The sequence below is a fragment of the Pogona vitticeps genome, chromosome 9 (assembly GCF_051106095.1).
Source record: "Pogona vitticeps strain Pit_001003342236 chromosome 9, PviZW2.1, whole genome shotgun sequence".
In the NCBI taxonomy this organism is placed as follows: domain Eukaryota; kingdom Metazoa; phylum Chordata; class Lepidosauria; order Squamata; family Agamidae; genus Pogona; species Pogona vitticeps.
Genome location: NC_135791.1, coordinates 18858621 through 18884893, shown reverse-complemented (window position 1 = coordinate 18884893; position 26273 = coordinate 18858621). Strand labels below are relative to the sequence as shown.

General features: G+C 46.7%; 1 protein-coding gene across 1 annotated transcript; it reads left to right on the top strand.

The window, feature by feature from the left end:
• The first annotated feature begins 5464 nt into the window (after positions 1-5464).
• Positions 5465-25981, top strand: HAUS5 (HAUS augmin like complex subunit 5). The gene is made up of 19 exons (XM_072979471.2): positions 5465-5640; positions 6961-7023; positions 8366-8398; positions 9330-9354; positions 10190-10322; positions 11001-11160; positions 12915-12990; positions 13180-13259; positions 14200-14254; positions 15185-15312; positions 15748-15826; positions 17367-17512; positions 18948-19110; positions 20069-20149; positions 21383-21528; positions 22188-22302; positions 23153-23291; positions 24123-24255; positions 25542-25981. Exons 1-19 carry the CDS (start codon positions 5537-5539, stop codon positions 25672-25674), a joined length of 1992 nt encoding a protein of 663 aa, XP_072835572.2. The 5' UTR covers positions 5465-5536; the 3' UTR covers positions 25675-25981.
• The last annotated feature ends 292 nt before the right edge of the window (positions 25982-26273 follow it).

Sequence of the window (26273 nt, the reverse complement as noted above, 5' to 3'; positions counted from 1 at the left end):
ACTTTGCTTCAGGTGGCAATTGACTGTGAAGAGAGAAGTACTAGTAGATATTTTAAGGAATACTTCGCCCCCCCCCCCCAATTCCTTTTTCATCCACTTTATAAAATCCAGGCAGGCTAGGATCTCAGCTTCTTAAAAAGCAGCTTAACTCCCGGGGGGGGGGGGGTTGTAGGAAGAAATCTGTCTTGAGGGCTTTGGCTAGGTTTCAGCAATCCTTCCATTGCACATGCATGACCATATACCTACTACCGTTCCTCCCCAACCTTTCCCTTGTGCAAGACAACTTAAGTGCATCAGAACAGGAAACATTTCCGATCAGGTTGTTACATACACAGTTTTGGGGACTGAATATGTGGGCAGGAGAGAGTGAGATCTCTCCTGTGCTCCCCAAAGGTTACATTTGCATTTTGGTCTTTGAAAGTCTTCGTATCCAGATTTCAAAGCGGATAATCAGCATGGCATTACTATGAGTCAGATCCGTCTAGTGTCTGATGTTTTCCATGTCTACTCTTAGGGCTGACAGTAGACACATTCGTTGCCGTGATCTCTAGTCTAGGCAATTTAATTTTTTTAAAAAAAACTAGCCATGTGATTCCCTATACAGATACAAAGGTCTGAGTTAAGTAATACCTCTATTTTACTGGATCGCTAAAGCAAGCTATAAGCAAGGCAAGCTTTCACATTCTCCAGAACCCTTCATCAGGCCAGGATGGTATAAAATTTGGTCCTAAAGACCTAAATTTAGGTCCTAAAGACCATTCACAAAACAAAGCAAGCTAAATTTGCAAACAAGGCGTGAACACTCTTGCTGTGCTTGGGGTCAAGGAATTCCATCTTCCAATGCCCGATCATCTACAATGTCTGTTTCTGCCTCATCTCACAGCCATTCTCCTGTTCCAGCAAAAAATCTTTTTTTTTTTTTAATCCTCTTAACTTTCCACTGGAAGGGCCAAAATTATTTGGGACTTTGTGTACAAAATCTGTCTACCACTGAACTTGCACAGTGCAGAGTTGAAAGTTCTTCATGAAATCTCAGTTCCTCCGCAAATTCTAAAAACTTGTCTTCATCACCAACAAAATTCAGTTTTGAAAATCAAATAATAAACCTCTCAGCACTGACCTTCCAAATGCATGCTTTGCCAAGTACTTATAATTATTGAGACTTTTGTCTTCTTGAGGAAGAGAAAGAAGCCAATGGTACAAAGATTCTAAATATTCAATTTTTAATTGGTATATATAAGAGACACTGAGAGCTGTGGTTTGAGAAGCACTCTAATACTCTAAGACTGATAAAAAGCAAATTATACCGTCTTTTGAGGCTAAAACCCATTATGACTGCAGGTGGAGGAAGCTATTATTCAATATATCCCCATGTGATAAAAGCCTGCATCTAGAAAGATAGCATGCAAAGAAGGAGGGTTTTACCCTTATGTGCTACATTTCCAAATGCAAATATTTTAATTTGTTTTTATTCTGGGAAGCACTAAAACATGCATTCTGCACATAATATGTGCTCCCCCCTCCTATCACATTTGAATTGATTCAGACTGAATGCATATTTCAAATACAATCTTAGGCTAAATTATCAACTTTCAAATGAATACGCTTCATTGCATTTCAAAGGTTCATGGCCCAGTTTTGTTTTGGCTTCATTGTAGTCAATGTAACAGTCATGCCCACTCTCTGTGTGTGTGTGTTTGTGTGTGATTTCTCTGTCTTTGACAACAAACAAAAGCTGAGTAAAAAGAGAAATGGGAGGGACCCATTTCAGGTTACCATTTATTTATCCGTCAGCTGTTTGTCTGGATTTCCTAAACAATGTTTCCTTGATTGTAAATAGGGGCGAGGGGTAGATAGGTTAATTTTTAAAAAGCCACAATTTGCTGTCTAACTTTGTTAAGTACTTTCTTCCCTATGTGTGTGTGTGCGCGGGTGGGTGGGTGTATGAGTGGAGTGGAGATAATCCTGTGTGTGAACGAATGTCAGATAAGATATAAACGTCAGTGATCTCTCGACGGATGGTGCAGTCAAGTAAACACAGATCATCATGCCCACCTATCAGGTTGGCAATATTAATCTTTGGAAAATGCTGGGCTTTTGTCCATCTTTGGTCCCACGAGCCAGTGAGCGTTTAATTATTTTAACCCATCTGACTTTATATTCTGAAAGAAATAAACAAGTCTTTTACAAATCCACCCATGGTCTTGCTGACTTCTTATAGTAGCGCTTTGAGAATCAGATACTGTCGCTCATTCATTAATCCGTTCGTTCGTTCACATAAGAAGAGCCCTGCTGGATCAGGCCAAGGGCCCATCTAATCCAGCTTCCTATATCTCACCGTGGCCCCACCAGATGCCTCTGGGAGCACACGAGACAACTAGATACCTGTCTCCTGATACCCCTCCTCTCCTGCATCTGGCATTTTGGGGTACCTTCCTTTTAAGCCTGGAGATTATACATCATCATGGCTTGTAACCTGCAATGGATGCTTCCTCCAGAAATCTGTCCAATCCCCTTTGAAAGGCATCTAGGCCAGATGCCATCACCACATCCTGTGGCAAAGAGTTCCACTGACTAACAACACACTGGGTAAAGAAATATTTTATTTTGTCCATTCTCACTCTCCCAACACTCAGTTTGAGTGCTGGATGTCCCCTGGTTCATAGATTTATTAATCCATAGATTTATATACTGCCCCATTAGATCAATGCAATACTCTGGGCGGTTTACAGCAGGATAAAACACAACAGACATAAACTAGACAAAACAAGTGAACAACATCCAAACAGAAAACTCTAAGAGGCATAAATTACAAGCTAAAATGTGACACGTGATTTGATTAGGCATCCTTCAGTCTCGAGAGACTATGGTAACATGCTCTGAATGGCTTTTGGAACACCATCTAGTGTGGCTGAGGAGGCCAATTCGAGAGTGACCATACCTTCCACACTAAAAACAAATCCAATCTGTCCCCTGTCCAGCTCCCTGATTTTTCTGGTTTTGGGACTGCTTCTTTGCCTCGGCCTGCTGAACAAGTGTCTCTTCAAATTGGGAGCAGGCATGATGCATCGCCTGACTCCAGGCTGAACGCTGGAGGTCAAGGTTTCCCATCTGTTGAGGTCCATTCCTAAGGCCTTCAGATCCCGCTTGCAGATATCCTTGTATCGCGGCTGTGGTCTCCCTCTGGGGCATATGAGGCACATAATAAACAAAGCAGCAAGAAAAACACATCAGACAGGATTGCCTAGAAAGGCCACTTTATACAGCAGTATTTTCAGGACTGTTCTAAATGTGGGAAGAGAGGCAGCCAAGCGCAGCTCCACCAGGAGCTGGTTCCAGAGTGTTGATGCCACAGCAAAGAATGCCCTATTTCTGGCCGGTGATTTCCTGGCCTCCCTCGGAGTGATTACCCAGCGGGTCATTGCCTGGGAGGACCTAGATGAGCAGGTAAATGACACTGGGAAAAGATGCTCCAGCAGGTAACGTGATCTCAAACCGTAAAAGAAATCATCAAAACCTTGACTCTGACCCAGGATGCAACAGGTAACCAGTGTAGAGAAGCCAAAACTGGGGAAATGTGTTTATTCTCTGTCTGTCACAAGAGAGCACACCGGTGAAATCATATTCCACCACAGACAATCCTGCGGCACCTTAAAGACGAATACTGTACGTTTCTTTCAGCATATGCGCCCAGGCACTGCAGCCTTCTTGAGCCTGATCCGTGCGAATCACTTTAGTGTACGAACTATCAGACATATCCTCCGGTGGGTTAATGGGTGGAAGAAACTGTGTGGGAATTGCTTCAGTGGGGTCAGCAGGCATTAAAACACCCGCTGAGAGAACGCTCCAAGCATCTGATCGGACACACATGATCTTTGGTTTATGGAAGCTTGTGTCAAATAAAAGGGGTGCCACTCCCCAAGAATCTTTGGTAACTGGAACCAAACACAGAGATAGGCGGGGCTGCTCTGTGAGCCCATAGAGACATGGACAAAGCCATTCTTAACCTTTTTTGGGCCACACAGCCACAAACACAATATGAAAGAAACATAGGCTGAATCAGGATTGTGTAAGTCACATAACAAACCTTAGAAGGTGGTGTGTGCCCCCCCTCAAATGTTCTGGGGCCCCCCAAAGGGCCGCCTAGAGTGGTCGCAAGACCAGATGGGTGGGATATAAACAAACCAGCACATTATTTGCCAAGGCATAAAGAGGTTAGGAATAACACACCACCATGAACAAAAAGCTGCATCTCCATGTATCCTCTTCTGGGAAAGAATATGCTGGATGGCATTAAATAGGGCCAGCCCTACCCTACCATGATCACTGCAGATGGAGACAGCAGCCATGAAATTAAAAGATGCTTGCTTCTTGGGAGGAAAGCGATGACAAACCTTGACAGCATCTTAAAAAGCAGAGACATCACCTTGCAAACAAAGGTCCGCAGAGTCAAAGCTATGGTGTTTCCATTAGCGATGTATGGAAGCGAGAGCTGGACCATAAAGATGGCCAACCGCTGAAGAATTGACGCTTTTGAATTGTGGTGCTGGAGGAGGCTCTTAAGAGTCCCCTGGACTGCAAGGAGAACAAACCTATCCATTTTGAAGGAAATCAACCCTGAGTGCTCACTGGAACGACAGATCCTGAAGCTGAGGCTCCAATCCTTTGGCCCTCTCATGAGAAGAGGAAAAGACCTTGATGTTGGGAAAGTGTGGAGGCAGGAGGAGAAGGGGACGACAGAGGATGAGATGGTTGGACAGTGTCATCAAAGCGACCAACATGAATTTGACACAACTCCGGGAGGCAGTGGAAGACAGGAGGGCCTGGCGTGCTCTGGTCCATGGGGTCACGAAGAGTCGGACATGACTTAACAACGACTACCCTTTGGTGGAGGGAGGTGGTTGCTGCCGGTGGCAGATGTCGGGAAGTGGCAGCAAGCCTTTGGAGTCTCTGAGCGATGCAAAAGAAAAATCCAGCTGTTGATCCCCCCCTGGTTTTATACATGGTATGAGAAGGGAGCCCATCCTTCAGGCTGCAAAATGTCTCAGGTCAGTCATTGCCACCCTGTAAATGTCAACAGCACCTTCGTGTGCTTCTGATAAAAGCTTTTATGGTGCAGTTACTCTGACTCATCCACAGAATTACAGGAGAGTCCAACATTCTGCCTTTGCATGTACTTGTGGGCCTCCTTACATGCTCTCCTGCTGCCCCTGATTATCCATGCTTCCTCCTCCCCCCCCCCCAAAAAAAAAGAGATAAATCTGTTAAGGATTAAAAGACATCAGTTCATAGTTGGTGATCTATGTAAATACACACGAACGAACTCTCCCCCTTCTGTCTTTCTTTTTTTTTTTTATGCCCTGTCCCCAGCCTAGAGAAAAACTACAAATCCCAGCGGGCTTTGCTGGACCGTTATCTCCCAGCAAGCTCTGCGTCAAGGAACTACCTCTCCCGGCGTGCCTTGCGGAAGGGCGGGGCGAAGTCGGGAAAGGCGCCGGAGTTCGACTTCGGAGGTGGGGTCCGCGGTCCGGGGAAGATGGAGCGCAAAGGGGCGTCGCTGGCCCAGGAGCTCCGGCGCTGGGCGGCCGAGGAGATGAAGCTGCCGCTCAGCAAGATCCCCTCCGAGAGCGCCGCCCGACGGTAGGTTGGAGGAGCCGGGCCCCCCGCCCTGCCCTGCCCTGCCTCCCCGTGCCTATGGAATGCCAAAGAGGACCTCTGGCCATGTGCAGAGGGCTCTGCGCCCTGTTGTGCCCTTGGAATAAATAGAAATAATTCAAGCTCTGTTAAGTCTGGGCTGTGTAACGTCTCTGAGGAACGTGGTTTAGAATTGGGGGCGTTCCCCTCGTCTGCGGAGTAACTATATTTTTTATAGAATAAATGTGATAGCCAGTATAAAAAGGGTATCTCTGAGCGTTTGCAGAGTGCCTTGGCTTGGGAATAATTATTTATTTATTTATTTAAAATATTTTCCCCCCTCCCTGCCTTTCTCCTTAAAAGAACTCAAGGCAAGGTGGTGCAATAAACCAGTATAAAAAGGGTATCTCTGAGCGTTTGCAGAGTGCCTTGGCGTGAGAATAATTATTTATTTATTTAAAATATTTCCCCCCTCCCTGCCTTTCTCCTTAAAAGAACCCAAGGCAAGCTAGTGCAATAAGCGACCTTGCGCTTGATGTGTTTAGTGTCTAGGGAACGTTGTCTTCAAATGGGTAAGTAGCCCTGGGGCCTGGATCCTGGCCACACATCTGGGGTATTGAAACCCAAAGGGTCCAACTCGTTGCCTCCATCCTCTGTAATAAGGAGGACGGATAAATGGGATCCGTTTCAGAATGAACAGTGATTCATGGCCAGATTGCGCTGTCAATTAAAAATTGTGGTTGTAATTATTGTCAAGAGTTCTTTGATGATGTTTGTTTTTTAAATGCGGGAAATATGAGTTATGCTTGATATCTGTTCCCTGTGGTAACTGATCGACTGAAATGAGGATTCGGTTTAGTTCTGTTGTCCCCAGCTGTGAATAGGGAGACAGAACGGTTTTGGGTGGACAGTAATAATGTTGATGATAATCTTAGAACTGCAGAGGTGGAAGGGAGCCCATCGCATCCAGCCCCTGTCAAGGAGGCATAGTGGGGAATCGAACTCACAACCTCTGACTCTGCAGCCTGGTTACCTAACTGCTGAGCTATTCAGCCAGAAAGAGGGAAAGCATTCTATACATTCAAATAAATCTTCAGGGACAATCTCACAGAAGAAACTCTCCCAAGGGACTGAATGTGTTCAGTGGGCAAGCGATGCTGGCTGCTGTGGGGCAGCAGTCCTGGAGTATATACTGTGCTGCAGCTTTTTGTTGCAGGACCTGCTTGCGCAGCATGGATGGTGGCAATTTATTTTGTATGCTAGCAAGGTAGTTGTTTGCTTTCTTCCTTTTCAGTCTGCTGAATTTTTGCTTTCGTTCCCTTTCAGGATGTGCTCGGGTCAGTGTGCTGAAATCTGGAACTACGTCATCCGACATGTTCATCACCAGCGGTAAGAATAGGGAAGGCTGATGATCAGGGGAACTATCAAAAGATTTTAGATCAGAATTTGAGTGGGTGTTCTTTTCGGGAGGCTACTCGCTAGGAGTTCTGCAGTTCAGCTGATAGAAAAGAGATAATTACAGGGTCATGTTTAGAAACCCATAGGCTGTGGGATTGACTCTACCTGCACCTCCCCAGTCCTAATCTAACCCTCTAGATTGCCCTAGCCAGCAACATCTCTCCCTTCTCTTGACACCTTCTTGGACATTGCATGTGTTTTTTTCTCCCTATTTTAAAAAGTTAAAATACCTGTCTTGACGCTTAATTATTGCCAGTAAGAACTTCAGGCTAGAAGAGGCTGACATTTTGTCTTAGCCTCACCCATCCCTAAAATTGCACATACATTGGCCCAGCTTAACTTAGAGAACATGAAACTGGTCTTTGAGCTGAAACAAACTCCCCACCTTTGAAATGTGCTGCTTATATACCGCCCCATAGCACTTAAAGCATTTTCTGGGCTATTTACAATCTAGTCATGCAGGCTACACATTGCTCTCCTCAGCAAGCTGGATACTCAGTTTGCTAACCTCAGAAGGATGGAAGGTTGAATGAATCTCAATCCAGCTACCTGGCATTAAACTTGAGTTGTGAGCAGAGTTTTGGCAGCAATACTGCAGTTTAAATCCTGTGCCACAAGGCTCCTTTGATTTACAGGTGAACTGCTTTCTTATGTGAGAAGTGTTCATATTCCCTTTCAAGTCTAGTACTGTATTGTATTTTTCTGTGTATAAGACTATACTTTTGTCTAAAATCTTTAGACTAAAAATTGAGGGTCGTCTTATACACGGAAGTAAGCTGAGGAGAAAAAACAAGTGGAGGGGAAAGCAGGGATCAAAGTGATCCTGCAGGGCTTTGATCCCTGCTTTCCCCTCCACTTGCTAAGCCTAAGAAAAGGAAAGCAGGGATCAAAGTGCTGCAGGACTGCTTTGATCCCTGCTTTCCCCTCTGCTCACTAAGTACCATAGGGCTTAGCAAAGGGAGGAGGGAAGGATCAAAGCAATCCCATGGCTGTATAAGGGGGAAAGGGATCAAAATTATTGTGCAGTTGTGGAATTGCTTTGATCCCTTTCCCCCTCCTTTTGCTAAGCCATGCTGGGCTTAGCACAAAGGGAGAAAGCAGGGATCAAAGCTATCCTGCAGCACTTTGATCCTTTTTACCCTATATTTGCTAAGCCCCACTTAGATTTCTTAATTTTGGGTTAGAAAAGTGGGGGTGTCTTATACATGGGGGCGTCTTATACACAGAAAAATATGGTATATGATGTGGATGTTTTTCTTGCATCTGTTTTCAGAAATGTGAAGAAGATTCGTGGAAATGTGCTCTGGTATCCTTTTCTGGTTCGAGTGCTGTTTCTTTGGAAAGCTTTTTAACTGAACTGCCATAGCCAAGGAATGGAATAAAGACAAGAGTACATCTAAGCCACATCTGGATACACTTAGGAGGAAGCAATATTTAAACTTTGGATAGGATTGAACTGCTCTTTTTCTGTGGGTAGAATTGGGCAGGCATCATTCTCACTGCTAAGAATCACTCCCTCTCCCTCACTGCCACAGTGGTATGGCAAATAAAATTCCACCAATGAAACTTTCCAGTTTGTTATTAATTAAGACATGTATATTTTGATCTTCTTGGTGTACAAATTCAGAGTAGCGTAACAAAAGCAGTCGTGTAAAGACATGAAGTAGAATAAAAACAAATTCAAGGGACTAAGAGCAGCTTTATAAAATAAAGCCTAAAGCAGAAAGAGACAATTGTATAGAAAAAACTGGGAGATGTAATTTGAATCCACAATAAAATCTTGGTGGAACAAAAGCAGTTCGGATCAAAAGAGAGGAAGCTGATTGAATCTCTCTGGGGAATGAGCTCCACAGCATATGTGCTGCTGTAGAGAAGCATCACCCTTCCTTATTCTGCTTCCGAAAGTGATGGGAGATGTAGCAAATCCTCCAGAGGTGAACATAGTGGATGGAAAAGACCATAGGAGAGGATACGGTCTTTCTGTTATCCTCATCCCAACCCATCGCACCTCAGTGTGGAGCAAAACTGTACCATCAGGTAGTTATTTCTCTGGTGCTTAGGGCTGTTGCCTGGGCACATGATATTCTATGACAACATGTGACCCCCCCTCCCCGACAACCCTGTGAGGTAGGCTAACCTGACTGATCAACATATCTCAGCCCATCAGGTCAAGAAGTCCATAGCACTGGCTCAAGAAAGTTGAGGAATCGTTTCCTTAACCGATTTTCCTTGTGCAGGTATCAGCAGATGGAGGAGGCCAAGGTGAGGGGCGGAAAAAATGTACGGATGTGCTTGTAGTCATAATTAACGGTGGTTTAGGTATCCGACTGAGGAGCCAGACGTTAGGCTCCCTTTGACAGGGGCTGGACCTATGGGATCCATAGGGTCCCTTCCAGCTCAACAGTTCTAAGATTAGTATTATCGTTTCCAAGGTGAGGGGCGAATAACCTGTGTTTTTCCAGCTGTTGCTGGACTCTTGAGACCCATCGTCCTTAAGTACTTAGCTGCACTTCCCAGTGATGGGGGTGGGTGGGGAATGATAGGAACTAAAGTCCACTAATGCTGGACAGGCCACTGGAATGAAGTCCTCTGAAATGTTTACCAGTCTGTTCTCCAGGTGATGCTCTGGGGTCATGCAACAGACGTGGCAGGGTGTGTAACCCCCTCAGAGCCACCGTTGCTGTGGGTCATCTTGGTGGTCCCTTTCCCCAGAGACACAGTGGGACTCCATGCCCTCGAACTTTATCTCTTCAACCTGGCAGTCCAACCCACTGAGCTGTGCTAGATCTCTCATAGCCTAGGAGCCCTTAAAAGAGGGCTGGGGAGGGGGAGGCTTTGGCTTTTAAAGATCATCTGGACAACGGTTCCCATAACTCCTTGCCTTTCGCTGTGTGAAGTCGGGCTGCTGGGAGCGGAAGTCTCAAGCACCTGGAAGAGGCATATGTAAAACTATCCGCTTTAAAAGGGCGAAAAGCTTTTAGAACAAGGCAGGCAGAGAGGAATTGTTATGAGGTTAGAGGAGCAAAATTAGGGCACCAAAGAGCCAGGCAGAGTTCATGATGGCGTTCTGTGTTTTCATTTTCCCCCCCCTCCCCAGGGCAATCCTGGCAGCTCCGAATCGGAGAAGGAACGCCGCAAGCAGCTGGTCCAGGGCATTGCCCGCCTGCGGGAGGAGCTGCAACAGATCGACCTGCAGATCGAGTCTGCACAGCGGGAGCTTGTGGCAGACGGTGAGCCAAGGACGTTGGGAGGAAAGGGGTGCAGATGATGAAATGTGGGCCCTTGGCTCTTGAACAGTCAACCAGCCAGCTGTTGAGAGAGCCCTGTTAAGCCCCCCCCATTTATTTATTTGTTTATGTTTGGGGTAATGCTTTTCTTTTATTATTATAACACTGAGGAGCCTCGTGGCACAGTGGTTGAACTGCAGTACTGCAGTCAAGACTCTGCTCATGACCTGAGTTCAGTCCCAATGGTCTCAGGTAGCCAGCTCTAGATTGACTCAACCTTCTATCCTTCTGAAGTCTGTAAAATGAGTACCCAGCTCGTGGAGGGTGTGTGTGTGTGTGCAATGCGTAGCCTACATAGTTAAAAGAGTCAATCATGCAGGGAGTGCTTTTAAGTGCTGTGGGGCGGCCTACAAAGCAGTACGCTTTCCTTTTACTTTACCATTCTGTGTTCCTTGGGCAAGAAGAGCCAAATGTCACTAGTTGGAGAAAGGGCAGTTCTGCTGTTGGAGGGGAGAAAGGCCAGGGCAAGGGATGGGACCGAAAGATCTGACCTGCCCAGTTCCTGGTTCCCAGAGGTGCAGTTAGCAGCGAAGATAGCAGAAGGCACTGATCCAGCACTCCCAAAGCCCAGCTGATGATGGACTCTGGGTCTTGTCTCCTCCTCCCCATCTGGTTTTTCAGAGGTGACCCTGGAGACCTCCCAGGAGATGATCTGCGATGCCAAGCGCCGCAGCTTGCTTCTCAAGGCGTACTCTGCCCGGGTGGCCTCGGAGCGCCAACAGTTGCGTGCCAGAACTCTGCAAGTGAAGGGACGTCTGGAGCAACTGGAAGAAATGGAGAGGTACCCCCCCAGGATCCAGGCTCTTGCCCTTCCTTGTGGGGCTCCCCCTGGGAGGGGGCAGAATACGTCCATTTTATGGGACAAGGGGTGCCCCCGTGGGTTTCCTTGCCCTTGTTCCGCAGTGTGGCAAAGGGAATTGTTTGTTTATTCGAATGATCTCTTTCCCCCTGAATTAGAACCCAAGGCCGTTCACAAGCAGATTAAAACAGAAACAGATGAAAATGTATTGCTAAGAAAAAGGTGTCAATGAAACAGTCAAAGGGTGATGGGACTAAAATGAAATGAAGTGGTCTCTGATGTTAAAACAGCAGAATTAAAAATGTTTTCATACTTATCAGTTGTTTTTAAAGTATGGCATAGATTGGATTGAAACTCTTTCGCCAGAGCTAATAAAGCCATTTGGAATTTTTTTTAAAATTGGAAGACGGTTTTACCTGCCGACGGTAGAAGAGGGAGGAGAAACCTAGATTCTCATGAAAAGATGTTACAGAGCCTGCGAACTAAATTTTAACCAGTATTTTAAGCTCTGCCCAGAAACGAAGTGGTAGCAGGCAGAAGAGTTATAACAAGCAAGTTGTCTACTGTCTGTTGTCTGTGTTCCACAGTTGTGCATTTCTAGTAAAATTCTCTTTTTGTTTCCTGGCAGAAGTACAGAGGTCCACAGAGTAGAATAGCTAAAAATTCTCCAGAGTTCACGTCTTTCTCATTTACTGGCACCAAAAGTCTCTGAAAGAAGTTGCTTTACTTACAGTTGCTTGACTTGTATATACTGCTTTCTTTACTGCACACGTGTTAGCAAGCAACCAAACAGATCAACAGTAAACAAAAAACTGCTTCCAAATGACAAAGAGAGGGGTAGAATACTCAGTAGAAAGGCAGGACTTTCTCAAAAGCTGGAAGGAACAATTGGTTACGGCTGGATCGATAGACAATCATCCCAGTCCAGAAAAGTCCCCCCAATCACTCATACCACAGATAGCATAGGTAAAGGTAAAGATTCCCCTTGACATTTAGTCCCAGTCGTGTCCAACTCTAGGGGGCGGCGCTCATCCCCGTTTCCAAGCCGTAGAGCCAGCATTTGTCCGAAGATAGTTTCCGTTGTCATGTGGCCAGCGTGACTTAGACCCGGAACTCTGTTTACCTCCCCACCGAGGTGGTCCCTATTTATCTACTCACATTTGCATGCTTTCGGATTGCTAGGTTGGTGAGGAGCTGGGACAAAGCGACGGGAGCTCACTCCCTCGCGTGGATTCGATCTTACGACTGCAGGTCTTCTGACCCTGCAGCACACAAAGGCTTCTGCGGTTTAACCTGCAGCGCCACCACGTCCCTACAGGTAGCATATGAGACTGTAAATAAAGCTCCCCAACAGTCTGGCTCCAATCAGAGGGCTATCCTCCACAGAGTGCATGACAGTCATCAGAACAGAATATAACTAAGGGAGGGACAGTGGCCCTGCACTGAACCGTTCCAGAACGCCTGAGTCTTGCTTCTTTGACAGTATATAGAATCAGAGGTGGAGAGTATTTGATCTGCCAGATGTTCTGGCCTGTGTCTCTCCTCTGTCCCACCCCACATATTCCATGGCAAGAAACTGGGGGAGTTGTGTTCAGACAACACGCGGAGTCCCACGTGTGTCCCATCTCTGTGTTAAATAGTCTGGTGTGTGTGGGAGGCAGAGGACCAACAGACACTTTGAAGAGGAGTTCCCCGCACCCTCGTGACAATGCCCTCGTCTTGTGTTCTCTCCTCAGGAAGGCCCGGACAGCTGTGGTGTTTGGCAGGAAAGCCTCTGAATCTGGTTTCCCCACTTTGGAGCCGGAGGTTCTGGTGAGAGCTGGTGGATTGTTAGCAGGCAAAGGGCAGAGTGGCTTCTGAAACTTGTATTAGAACTGCTGAATAGTGCAGAGGTTTAGCTCTGCGAAGCCGGAGATGGGGAGTTCAAATCCCCACTGGGTCTCCCTCAGCATCTCCCTCTTTAGTCAAAGTTCCGTGTCCTGTTTCTGTTTTTCTCCTCAGCGAGACGTCCGGGAAGCCAGTCAGCTCCGCTTCCAGTTTCTCAAGACCCTCTTCGAGCACAGCGTATCTGGGAACTTTCTGTAAGATCACGCCATCCACGGTTTCTTTCTGTGCCACGAGTTTGAACCTGCTTTTGTAACAAGCCCTCAGGGCTCCTGCCATTGGAGTTTCCTCCTTGCCTGCCATCCTCCTGGGCTGACAATCCTCCATTCCCCTCTTTCCTTACATATATTATGCTGATTAGAATTTTGGAACCTTTAAAAGCTGGAATGAGAATCAGCTTTTTACATTTACAGCAGGATCCCGTATCCACGGTTTCACTTATCCGTGGTCTGAATGTATTAAAACCTAAAAATGTGCATTTTCACCATGTATTTATCAGAACTGGCCACTAGAAGGAACCAAACACCATGCTATTTATTTTTGTTGACGAATTCTGGGGATGCCCTGGCAAGGCTGGAGGAACAGAGGGTTCCTGGTTGGCACTCTTCCCCAACACCCTTCTCATCCTCCCTTTCAGCCTCCATCCTACAACTATCGCTTTCCTTCATCCACTTTTCTGTTTATTCAAGCCTCACACTCCCACGTCTTCTCTCTCCACCTCTTCCTCCTCCTCCAGTCCTTTATTCACCCAGTCTGCCTCTTCTGTCCATCCATCCATCCATCCATCCATCCATCCATCCATCCATCCATGAGAAAGGAAGGGGACACTTACCTTTTGACCATATCGCACACTGTCAATTGGCCGAGGAACGTTACGCAAACCTTCCGTGAACATCAGTAGAATGCCAGATGACTGATTTCACCACAGTTTGTTTCCTGCAAATGTTTCCCTTTAAGAGGATATGCAAAGGTTCAACACGATTGAGAGGCTGGAAGCATTATTGGTTTTGGATTACCTGGGAGTGTTTTGGGGACCTTGAAATTCTAGGCCAAAAAAAAAAAATAGGGGAATTCTCCATGTTCTCTGCTGGTCTCCCCTCCCTTTTCTAACTCCCCTTCCTCTGTGTCCTTCTGCAGTGGGGTGGATGAGGAGATGAACAGTTCCTACCAGCACTGGCTGAGCGTTGTGGAGGTAAGTCTTTGGCCCTCTAGATCGGTGGTCCCCAACCTTGGGTGCCCAGATGTTCTTGGACTAAAACTCCCAGAAGCCTTCACCACGAGCTGTGCTGGCCAGAATTTCTGGGAGGTGTAGTCCGAGAACATCTGGAGACCCAAGGGTGGGAGCCACTGCTCTTGATATTTGGGACTACCATTCTCAAATATCCCTTACCATTGGCCATGCCTTTTGGGATATTGGGTGGTTGTAGGGAGAAACATCTGGAGGTCAAAAGGTTCTTAAATCGTATGCCAGAGCATTTCACTCTGCAGTGGTGGAATTTTTTTAAGTTGCTGCTGTTAAAGGCACCCTAATCCTGTCCTGAGTAGCCTCTAACCATAAGACCAGGAACAGCTGCTTTCTACTACGTCAGGAGCCACGCAGGCTGAAAGGTTCTGCAAGATGTAGTTCAAAACACACCCCTTTCCAAGTTCTGTGTCCATCTTGGCCCTGCTTGTGGTTCTTTATTTTTCAATGGCTTTGAACGGTCTTAGGTAAAGACTTCCCATCACCCACTTGCTCCCTGGTATATCTTTTACTGGAGAAGCTGGGGACTGAATGGGAGGAAAATCGACATGCTGCCCAAGTGCTCTGCCACTGCCTTGCTTGTCTCTCTTTGGCCAGAGAACCCTGCCTTTTCAGGATGTGCCCCAAAATAGGACAACCTCAGCTTCAACGTTTTTGCCTCCAAAGATAGTTCGGGCTTAATTTGATCAAGGACCCACTTGTTCCATCTTTCTGGCAGTCCAGGGCATCCACAAAGCTCTCCTCCATCATCACAGTTCAAATGAATCCATTTTTTTTTATGGCCGATGAGAAATCGAGTTGAGAAAGTTACCCTCCAAACTGCTGGGAAGCAGGGAAGGGTGAGCAAAAGTTTCTCTTCTGTCCTTTTGTATCTTGCAGAAACTCGCAGCCTCCCATCCACCTGCGCACATCCTTTCGGCCTTGGAGCACCTGGCCCTCCAAAGCGCCCAGCAGCTGCAGGAGCTCTCCGACAGTCTCAACATCCCCCAAGATGTGGAAGCACTCAAGTAGGCCTTTTTTTATCTGGGAGTGGAGTGTTCTACTGTATGCATTTCTGCGATCAGCCTCTTTTCTCCATGGCTGGCCAGAATAACTTCAAGCCTCTTCAGACAACTTCCAGGTTTCTAGATACGCCAGGGCGGTCCACTGCCTGATTTGGCTCGCTCTTTCTTGTCCAGGGCTCCACAGAAGGCTGGCTACCATTTTCACTTCTCACAAACGCCTCAATAGAGATCTCCATATGTAATGTTGCCCCAGAGGATTATGGGGAACATTAAGTGGCTCTGAGACACCCAGCTCTCTTGAAAAATGCACTACCATCTGCCTCCAGAGGAGGTGCTGCCCCCATCAGAGGACCCCTGAAACCAGAACCAGCCGCGGATGTACCAATGACATGATGGTGGGGGTGTCTTTAGTTCTTGCCATCCTGTCCCCATCTGCAGGTTCCGTTTGCACAGTGGCCACCTAGAAGATGTCTCAGACCATATGGATGACCTTCCTTCTGTCCGACACCTGATCCAGGTAAGGCTGACAGCTAGTGACTGACTATAGTTAGGAATAGATAGAAGATAAAACTGTAGAGTAGACGTTTGGTCTAGATTGGCGGGAGAGAAATTTAATAAATAAATAAATAAAGGGGCCGATTTGTAAGTACTGTATTTTCTGTGTATAAGACTATACTTTTGTCTAAAATTTTTGACTAAGCTGAGGAGAGAAATAAACAAGTGGAGGGGAAAGCAGGGATCAAATTGTTCCTGCAGGGCTTTGATCCCTGCTTTCTCTTCCACTTGCTAATCCTTAGCAAAAGGAAAGCAGGGATCAAAGCTCTGCAGGATTGCTTTGATCCCTACTTTCCCCTCTGCTTGCTAAGTCCCATGGGGCTTAACAAAAGGAGGAGGGAAGAATCAAAGCAATCCCATGGCTGTATAAGGGGGAAAGGGATCAAAAGGATCATGCAGTTGTGGGAGTACTTTGATCCCTTTCCCCCTTTTTGCTAAGCCCCACTTAGATTTCTTAATTTTCGGTTTGAAAAGGGGGGTTCTTATACATGGAAAAATACAGTAATTCATCCGACCACTGGCAAGGAACATCCTGTTTCTCTTCAGGCAAGCTTTTCCTTAGTCACTGAGTGTTTAGAAGACAATAAATAAGATGGTCCATATTTCGTTGCTTCTAAATATGTTTTTAATCATGTGTTTACCTAACATTTTTAATATACAGTAATATTAATGTTTTAATATATTTGAATAATTTACTGTTTTAATAGTGTTTTTTTTAATGATGTAAGCCACCTTTGGTCTTTTTTTAGGAGAAAGGCAGGATAAAAGTGCTGTAAATAAATAAAATTATGGCTTAAATGAATGAATCCTAGTGGGGTTTTCAAAGCCAGCAGTGTGCATGTTGAAAATCTTCCAGTTGTCAAAGGCCTCTCTGCCCAGGGGACTTGAGAGCAAGGGTGGACCACTCCAGGGTGTACGCAGGCATGTTTTGCAGACCTGTTGCTGGCTACATCCTCCATATTTTAGTATGCCAAAGGCAGAAAAAGAAGTTGGTCTGACATACCAACCTTTTCTTTTTTTCGTCCGACACACTAGCTTTGGAGGGGGTGGGTTGCTAAGTGTCCTTCAAAACAGTGCAGGTGAGGGGCATATGTATTGCCATGTAGCAGGATTCGCTGTATGCCTTTATTTTCAAATGAAATTATGGGGGATTTTGTGTTTACTGTGCCATAAACATTTGGCAGCACAGGAGAAAATTCCTTGTCCGCTCAGCGCTCAAAAAATAGCAGGCCGGATCATGTGGCCCTTCTGAGCCCAGATGTTTCTCTGAGCCTGGCTATCAACTGTTGAGTGAAAGGGGAAAATTATTAAGAATCTGCATCCTTTTCTCCCGCAACTAAATTCATGGGTACACATGGCTGGTCTGTCTAGTGTTACACGGGGTGACAAAATGGGGGTGAGAAATATCAGTACTAGAAGATCTTCCTGCTGGCTTTATGGTGTCAAAGGAGGGGAAATGGACTCATGGTGTGACTTCTCTCTTTTTTCTCTCCTGGTGGCAGGAGGGCTGGAGCAAATGTGAGATGCTCTGCATCCAACAGATCCCTCTCCAGGCTCAGGAGAGGAAGCTTTTAGCTCAGTTGGAAGCAGTTGTCCAGGACGTGCATCGTCTGCTATCTGATGGCTCTGAGCACTCCATCCTGGCCAGGTGAGAGGGCTGGGGTAATTCATCTTTCCCTGCTGACAAGCTAAGGGAAATGCACGGGTCATTTTAGAGCAGCTTTTCTCCAACTGGTAGCCATCAGACTCAAGGGTCTCAGTGGTGGCCAGGAGTGCGTTTGCACAATTAAAACTAATGCATCAGCTGTGTCCATTCCTGGAGAGGTCTGATCTCGCACATGCCTTAGTTACAGCCTGACTGGATTACAGGGGTGCCCCGCTGGACAATTAACCCACTTGATGACGAATCCGCTTAACGCTGAAGTTTTTGCGATCGCAAAACAATGTTTAGATGGGGGAATTTCGCTTAACGTTGATCGGTTCCCTGTTTTGGGGACCGATTTTTTGCTTTACGACGATCAGCAAACAGCTGATCGTCAGGTTTCAAAATGGCCTCCGGCTGTAGGAAATGGCTCCCCACTGTGTTAGGGATGGATTCCTTGCATTACAGGCACCAGAAAGTGGCTGCCGTATGGAGGATCTTTGCTGGATGAGCATGTATTTCGCCCATTGGAACGCACTGAACAGTTTTCATTGCATTTCAATGGGGTTTTTTAATTTTGCTTGATGACATTTTTGCTCTACAACGATTTCGGTGGAACGAATTAACGTCGTCAAGTGAGGCACCACTGTACTTTGATCCACGGTGCCTCTGGATAGGGTCCAGAAACTTCAGCAGGTCCCAAACGCAGGAGCCGGATTGCTGACTGGAGCTAGTCACAGGGATCACATAACCCCACCCCCACGTCCCTGTCACAGCAATTTCACTGGGCATAACTCAAAAGTGCTGGTTCTAACCTATAAAGCCCTCAATGACTTTTCTCCAAACTGTCTCAAGGACCGCGTCTTCCATGTATTTGCCTGCTTGGGTGTTAAGATCATCAGGAGAGGCCGTTCTCTCCCTTCCACCCCCTTCACAGGTGCATTTGGTGGGGACACGGGAGAAAGCCTTCTCTGTGGCTGCTCTGAGACTTTGGAACTCCCTCCCACTGGAGGCCAGGCTGGCCCCATCTTTGTTCTCCTTCCACAAGCAGATGAAGACCTTTCTCTTCCAGCAAGCTTTCCCTTGGTGTCTGGCTGCCTGAGTGGGATTTTTTAAAAGGATTGGTTATGCCTTACTGCTTTAAGTGTGTTTTTAGTATTGTTTGTGTTTACAACTTCTCAGTGGTATTTGTTTAATCCTTTTTAGTATTTGTACACTTACTGTGTTTAGCTTTAATGATGCCTTTGATGTAGGCCACCTTGGATTCTTTTTAAGGGGAAAGGCGGAGAAACAAACAAAGAAAATAACTAAATAAATACATGTTTGTGAATAAGGAAATAAACTGTGCTTCTGTGCAAGGGGTACATTCACACAGAGCTGGGAGGATTTCTCTTCCTCTCCTCTCTGCCCCGGCTGACCTTGTTCCGTCCCTTCAACCCAGAGCTGTGTTTGAGCTGGAGCTCCGGGCGGTGAGGCTCCGGGAATACCGGGACGGGCTGCTGGATGGCTGCCGAGAACTGGAAGAAGCGGTGAGGACGAAGCAAGTGGAACGGCAGGACTTGGAGGCCAAACGCCGGCGCGTCATGGACTTCCGCCGCCTGGTGGTGAGCGCTTGCTTGAAAAGGAGGCCGCGAGCCGTGAGATGTTTACAGTGCCTGTTGGGTCCCAGGGAGAGCAGGGCGGTAGGGTCAAAGGGCAGCCAGTGGCTGAGTCAATCCGGGAGACAGGCCTGCATTCAAATCCTCGCTGAGTCATGGTTTCGTGGGGCAGTTCTGCAATTCTGTCTAGGGGTGAAGCTAAAAATCAGAGCACAGTTGAAATGAACCTGTTTATTCATTGATTTAAAATGGTTTTGCCCCACCATTCTCCTTAAAAAGGCCTGTATAAACTAGAATTATAAGTAGAAATCATGGCACTGACACTTGTTTCTTTAATCCTCACTCAGGGGCTGAACGGCTCTCTGTTAGGGATGCTTGGTGGGCAAGGTCCTTGTGCTGAGCTCAGGGGCTGGACTTGATGGTCTCTGAAGGTCCCCCGTTCAGAAGAGGAAGCCGTGTTAGTCTGTGCTAGCACATCAGGCAGATGAAAAATGAAAAATGAAGAAGGCAAAACGTTGTGGCATAAAAACATTAAAGACGAACTGCTATACATGTGCTCCTCACTTGATGACGGAGTTCCATCCCTACGACTAGGTCGTTAAACAAATTGGTCGTTAAGTGAAGAGCAGTAATGCGGTATACAAGGATGATAAATCACATGCATCGAGAAGGGTATGGGAATACGCAAGGAAACATTCACGAGGGTCATAAACCTGAGTGGTCATTAAAGACGTAGATTGCGAGGAGTGCCTGTATTTTAATGTGATCTTTCCTGGACAAATCCACTTCCTCATAGACAAGTCCAAACATATGTCTGAGGAAGTGGACTCATCCCCAGAAGCTCACATTAAAATATAGCAGATAGTCTTTAAGGTGCCACAACAATTTTATCTTCTTCCTTTTTCTTTTATTGTTGCCTGATATTTCAAATCTGTCGTTCACTTTTTTGCTGTCCTTCTTGCAGAATGAGAAGCAGCAACATATTCGGGTGCTCATCAAGGGAACCTCTTATCTTAAGTCCCAGCTTCGTAAGGACCAGGCTGAGGTGAGGTGTTTGCTTTATTAATTTGATGGAGGCGTTGTTCTTGTTCAGTCATTAAGTCATGTCCGACTCTTTGTGACCCCATGGACCAGAGCACGCCAGGCCTTCCACTGCCTCCCGGAGTTGGGTCAAATTCATGTTGGTCGCTTCAATGAGTTGGTAGCATCCCGGGGAAACTTTCTTTGTAAACAGAAAAAAACGTAAACTGAGGCATTGTTTTCAATGGATTTCCGTTGATAAACCGAGGTACCACTGTAATCGCTTGTAGTACTTTGGTTGAACCATCCAGAAACTGAATTAGATGTTTGGAGGGGAAAAATTGAGAACTGATGCTTCCCTCTACTGGGCAAGAGCAAAATTGCTTGCATAGTGATGCCGCTGGAATAGGAATCAGTCTTGCAGTGACTCATGAGGAGTGAGTGAGTCACATGTATTGCTTCTGAATTTGCAAATGTACTTTTCTCATCATAATAGGAGTGAATGCATCAGAGGACTCTGGAATGGTTGATTTCTTTTAGAATCGATAGGTTTGTTCTCCTTGCAGTCCAGGAGACTCTCAAGAGTCTCTTCCAGTACCACAATTCAAAAGCATCAATTCTTTGGCGGTCAGCCTTCTTTATGGTCCAGCTCTCACTTCCATACATCGTTACTGGAAAAACCATTGCTTTGACTATGCGGACTTTTGTCGGCAAGGTGATGTCTCTGCTTTCTAAGATGCTGTCAAGGTTTCTCATCACTTTCCTCCCAAGAAGCAGGGGTCTTTTAAATTCGTGGCTGCTGTAACCATCTGCAATGATCATGGAGCCCAAGAAAGTAAAATCTGTCACTGCCTCCATATCTTCCCCTTCTATTTGCCAGGTGGTGATGGGACCAGTGGCCATGATCTTCTTTTTTTGATGTTGAGCTTCAGACCATTTTTGCGTTCTCCTCTTTCAGCCTCATTAAGAGGTTCTTTAATTCCTCGTCATTTCCTGCCACCAGAGTGGTAGGGATAGGCCAGTAGTTACTCTTGTAAAAAGACAATTAAGTAGCTTCACACCTATGCAACAAGCCTCCTGCCAGGGTTTTTGTTAACTTAATGAGAGTTGTGAAACAGTGAGGACTAGAACCTTGTCCTTTTTGTTAAAATGATGGTGTTGGGATGGCTGCTTTGTACATCCTAAAACAGAATCTGTGCCTATATGGTATCTTTGTGATCACGCTGGTGATCTCTCTCTCTCTCTCTCTCTCTCTCAGATCCAGGAATTTATAGAGAAGAAACTGCTGCCGCAGGCGGAACAGGTGGAACTGGAGACGCAGCCGCTGCGCAACAGGGTGGACCGCGAGGTTCAGCAGCTCAAAACTGTCTCTTTGCCCTGCCTGCTGCGCCGTGAGCTCCCCGGGTAAGGTTCTCCCGATGGTTGAGCCATTTTGGGGTTTGGGGAAGCTAGAACACATCGTGGTTTGTGTATGACAGTTCAGGTTCCTGAGGAGCATATTTTTTGACAAGCAAGCTGTGTTGGCATGTGTCCGCATTTTCAGGTCCTGAAATGTGAGAAGCCGGTAAGGGAAAGAACAGCCAGTGTATTTGTAGGCTAAGGGCTTGGCTATCCTGGCGTGAGGAAAACCAAGACGAACTAGGCAAACTCATGCAAATAATAATCATGTCGTCATCATCACAGAACTGCAGAGCTGGAAGGAACACCACGGATCCTCGAATCCAGCTCCTGTCAGGGAGGCCCAGTGGGGAATCGAACTCCCAACCTCACTTAATCACGGAGCTATCCAGCCGTTCATCATGGCAGAAAGGGTACACAGAGGAAGTCAGTGCTTGTGATTTATGCTGGTCCTGGAACATGACTTCTCTCTGCAGAAATTGCATTGCTTAGGTGTAAGGCCTTTTTGTGTTAAGTGAGAAACGCCCACTTTATTTTGATCAGAGGAATGCGTGTGTCATGAGTGACTTTTCCCTACCTGTTGTGCTCAGTCTTTCCCATTCAACATTGATTTGAAGACACCAGCAGGGAAAAAGACAGCCGACGCGGCTTGCTTTCTCTTCCAGGTCTCGGTACCTCCCTGCTCACGAGCTTTCCATCCACCGCTTGAGCCGTACAGCCCCAGCAGAATACAGGGCCTTCCTCAACGTCTGCAGTGGAGCTGCTTTCCCGCTTTACAAGGTCTGTGCCTCCCTGATAGATCTAGGGAAACTAGGTGGAAGAAAATGAATCAGATTGAAATCCATTGCAAATCAGTAAAGGAACACGGCTCCCTCATGCAGAACTTGGGGAAAATTGTGTTTTTTTGGAATGTAACTTCCAGGACTGCCTGAACCACCACCACCACCACCCCCAGTGGCCATGCTGGCCAGGGATTCTGGTTGTTTTCCAAATGGGTAGCTTCTCCACGTTCTGTGTGTGCAGAAGATACTACCCACCATCCCTGTCAGTTACGTATTTATTTTTAATTTAGTCATAATTTATTTAATTTATTCATAATTTATGATCCCACAGTTTAGGGTCTCAAGGCAGCTGGTGATTCTCCCATTTTAGCAGATCAGGGGTAGAAGATACAGCAGGACCCTCTTCACCAGCCCCTCCTAGAAAGGGCCTGCAGGAGAGAATAGACCAGGAATGGGTAGCAGGTGGCAGTGGGCGGTTGTTCTCGTCACTTTTAGTCAAGAGAGCCGATAGGCCATGATGGGCGCAGCAATCCCCGCTATCTGGAGATCCACCCATTTGCCCATCTTAGATGAAACGTGGCCTGAACTGGCTTTTGCTTGTTAAGTCCACTTCCCATTTCCCTGTCATTTCAGGCAACTGCCATTAGGTCGCTTTCAGGTGTTAAAAGGTGAAGATCAAAGTGGAGAGCCTTTGGGTTTCTAGACATCTTGATGTTGCCATACTGAGTTATATTAGCCTCGCTAGGTGGAGTTGTACACCGCAACATCTGGAGGGGCTGACGTGGCCATGTCGATGTAACGGAACTGTCCTTCCCCTTCAAATGTCTCCTCTCCCTGCTCCCTTCCAGGGTCCTGAGCAGCTCCTCCCCCACATGGCCGACCTGAAGAAAAAGCTTCTTTTCCTATGTGCCCAGCTCAGTTCCAAACAGAGGGCTTTGGAGAATCTGCAGCACCAGCTGGAGGAGGCTCCAGAACCCGATGTGCAAGGCGAGTCGACTCTCTCTCTCCCATTTATGCCTTACAGCAGTGTTCCCCAACCTTGGGCCTCCAGATGTTCTTGGACTTCATCTCTAAACAGCTTGGGCCCTGGATACCTGAAGGACCGCCTCCTTCCATATGAACCTACCCGGCAGTTAAGATCTAACCAGGGGGCCCTTTTGAAAGAGCCGTCCCTTAAGGAGATAAGAGGGATGGCTTGTAGAGAAAGGGCCTTTTCGGCATCTGCCCCCAGACTATGGAATGCCTTCCCGACTGAGATTCGTCTGGCGCCGATGCTGATGACATTTCGGCGGCAGATCAAAACCTTCCTGTTCCAAATGGCTTTTAACTGAAATAATATCAGCTGTAGGTCTGATGGCAATTTTTAGAATATATATTTTAATTGCATTTCAATTATTTTGCCCTTTTATTTTGCCTTTTTATTGTATTTTAAATGCTGTAAGCTGCCCAGAGACCTTCGGGTAGTGTGGGCGGCATATAAGTTAAATAAATAAAATAAACTCCCAGAAATCCTGGCCAGCAGAGCTGGTGGTGAAGGCTTCTGGGAGTTGTAGTCCAAGAACATCGGGAGGCCCAAGGTTGGGGACCACTGTACAGGCTTTCACTCCTCTCTGCCTCTTGAACTTTGTTATGTGATTGGGATGTTTATCTTAACTTATTGGAAAGGTAAATATGGGCTTAATTTGCAAGTACACGTTAGTATTTTGGAGAAACTCAGATGAAACTAATCATGGGTCGTAGACGTTTTCCATAATATCTGATTTGACTTCGATTTGACTGTGTACCATGAATAAGCTGGCCTTTTCCCCTCCTCCTCAGCCCTGGTGCGAGAAGTGAAGGCCCACGATCAAGAGCAGGCCCGTGAGCTCCTGCCTCGGATTCAGAGGGTGACCGATCAGTGCCGCTGCCGTATAGAGCGATGGCAGGAGGTGCAGGCCATTGTGGATGCATGGTGAGTGGAGGGCAGACAGCCGGGAGGAGAGACAGCGTTGTGTCACGGGTCACAGTGTCCAAGCCACAGCCGAGAGACCCTGGCGGGGAAGACGCTGGTTTCACTTCTCTGCTCAACTGTGAATCTTGCTGGATAATATTGGCCCACTTGCCACCATCCTGCTCTTTCGACACTCCAGTCTTGTCTGATTTTAGAAGCTAAGTAGGGTCGGGCCTGGTCAAGACTTGGATGAGAGACCTCCAGGAGATACTAGAGATCTCCAGGTAGGGCTAGGAAAGGCCAAGGCTTGGGACCGTGAAAAGCTGCTGCCAGTCCAGAAGTGTGGCAATGATTTGTCTCAGCATAGGGAGTGTTATGTATTCGTAGCTTGCTTCATGGGGTTGTGAGGAATCTGGCTGAGGCAAAGGAAAGAGCCACGTGCCGCCAATACACAGCTATTGGCCTTAGTACCTAAAACTAGCATCTCCGTATTTGATGGTGGCCAGCTTGTTTAAGGGTCGCAGGACAGGTCTTGTGTCAGACACAACTGTGTCTTCCGGCAGAAGGAAAAAAGCTGGGTAGGCACATCATCAGGACAATGAATTAGTAAAGTCAGACATCTTAAGCAGTTTACATATCAAGCACTAGAAAACCAGGGTTTATACAAGACCAAGCCTGGTCAGCGCGTGTGCGTGCATGCGTGCGTGTGTACCCGAACTTTTTATCAGCGTGATTTATAAACAAATATTTAAGCAATATAGTTGCTTTTGCCTTATTCTGTGGGCATACTTTTACCACTCTTTTTATATGTAAAATTAATTGCACCTCTCAAATGGATCCAGAAAAACTTTGACTGAAGTGTTGTTTAGTTCTCAATAACATGAGAATTTATCATCATCATCATCCAGGATTTTCCAGGAAGAGAATACTCAGAACCGGTTGACCCTTCCCTTCTTCTGGAAGGGTGTCCTGGGACGATGCCGCTGGCCCAAGGCCACCCAGGCTGGCTCTTTCCCTAGGGAGGCACAGTGGGGAATAGAATTCACAACCTCTGGCTCCACAGCCAGATCTTTAAACCACTGAGATATCCAGCTAGTTTTAGGTCTCATTACCTGTGCCTATGTGTGCACAGGTAAGTATATGTTTCTGGGGAAACACTGAAGACTTTGAAAACCGCTCAGGAGAGGAGGTATTTGTAAGACCAAAGGGTTGTGTCGGGTAGAGAATTTTTGTTGTGCCTGGAGAGCCCTTGGTCACTATGGCTCCGTCCCAGTTGCTGATGAGCCATCCCCGCTTTCTCTTTCTAGGTGGGAACAACCAGGACAGTTTGTGCTCCCGGGCGAGCGCCGCCATGGCTTCACCTTGCAACAGTGGCTGGAGCGCTGGACCTTGGCAGCCAAGACGTCGCAGCAGCGGCAGAAGCAACACAGCTGGACCTGAAAACGGCCCACGAGCAGGGGTGGGGGCCCCCACAACAGCCTACGTGGCGGTTTCTTTCTAAGGCCGACGGTGCCCCTTTCATGAACCGAGGCATGGATTGTGCCCGTTGGTTCAGTTATGTGTTTCGTTCCACTGCAACCCCTTAGGGGTGGAATTGTCACTGAATTTAATGCAAGAGGTGGTTTTCTGTCCCTCCTTGGGGGAAATAGTGCTGAAGGTACAATTGCTAAGCAGGTTGTGGGTCTTTTTTTTTTTTTCACCTCTTCTGGGTTTCCAAAATAAATTCAAAGGCACCACTTTAAACTTATTTGGGCTGGCTCATGCCGTTTTAAAATCCAGCCATGAAAACTGGATCCAGTTTTTAAAATTATTTATTGCAAAAAGGTAATGCCGAAATGGCCTCTCCTGTCCCACAATTAGGAGGAGTTTCATTCAGGATCTTCTGAGCTGGGGTCGAGCAGACGTTCATACTTCCTCCCCAGCCTTTTCTCTAAGAGGGTGTGGCACGATGGGCCCTCTGGACGTTTTGGACTCCAAATCTCATAATCTCTTACAACTGGCCGTGCTAGTTGGGGCTTCTGGGAACTGGCGTCCAAAAC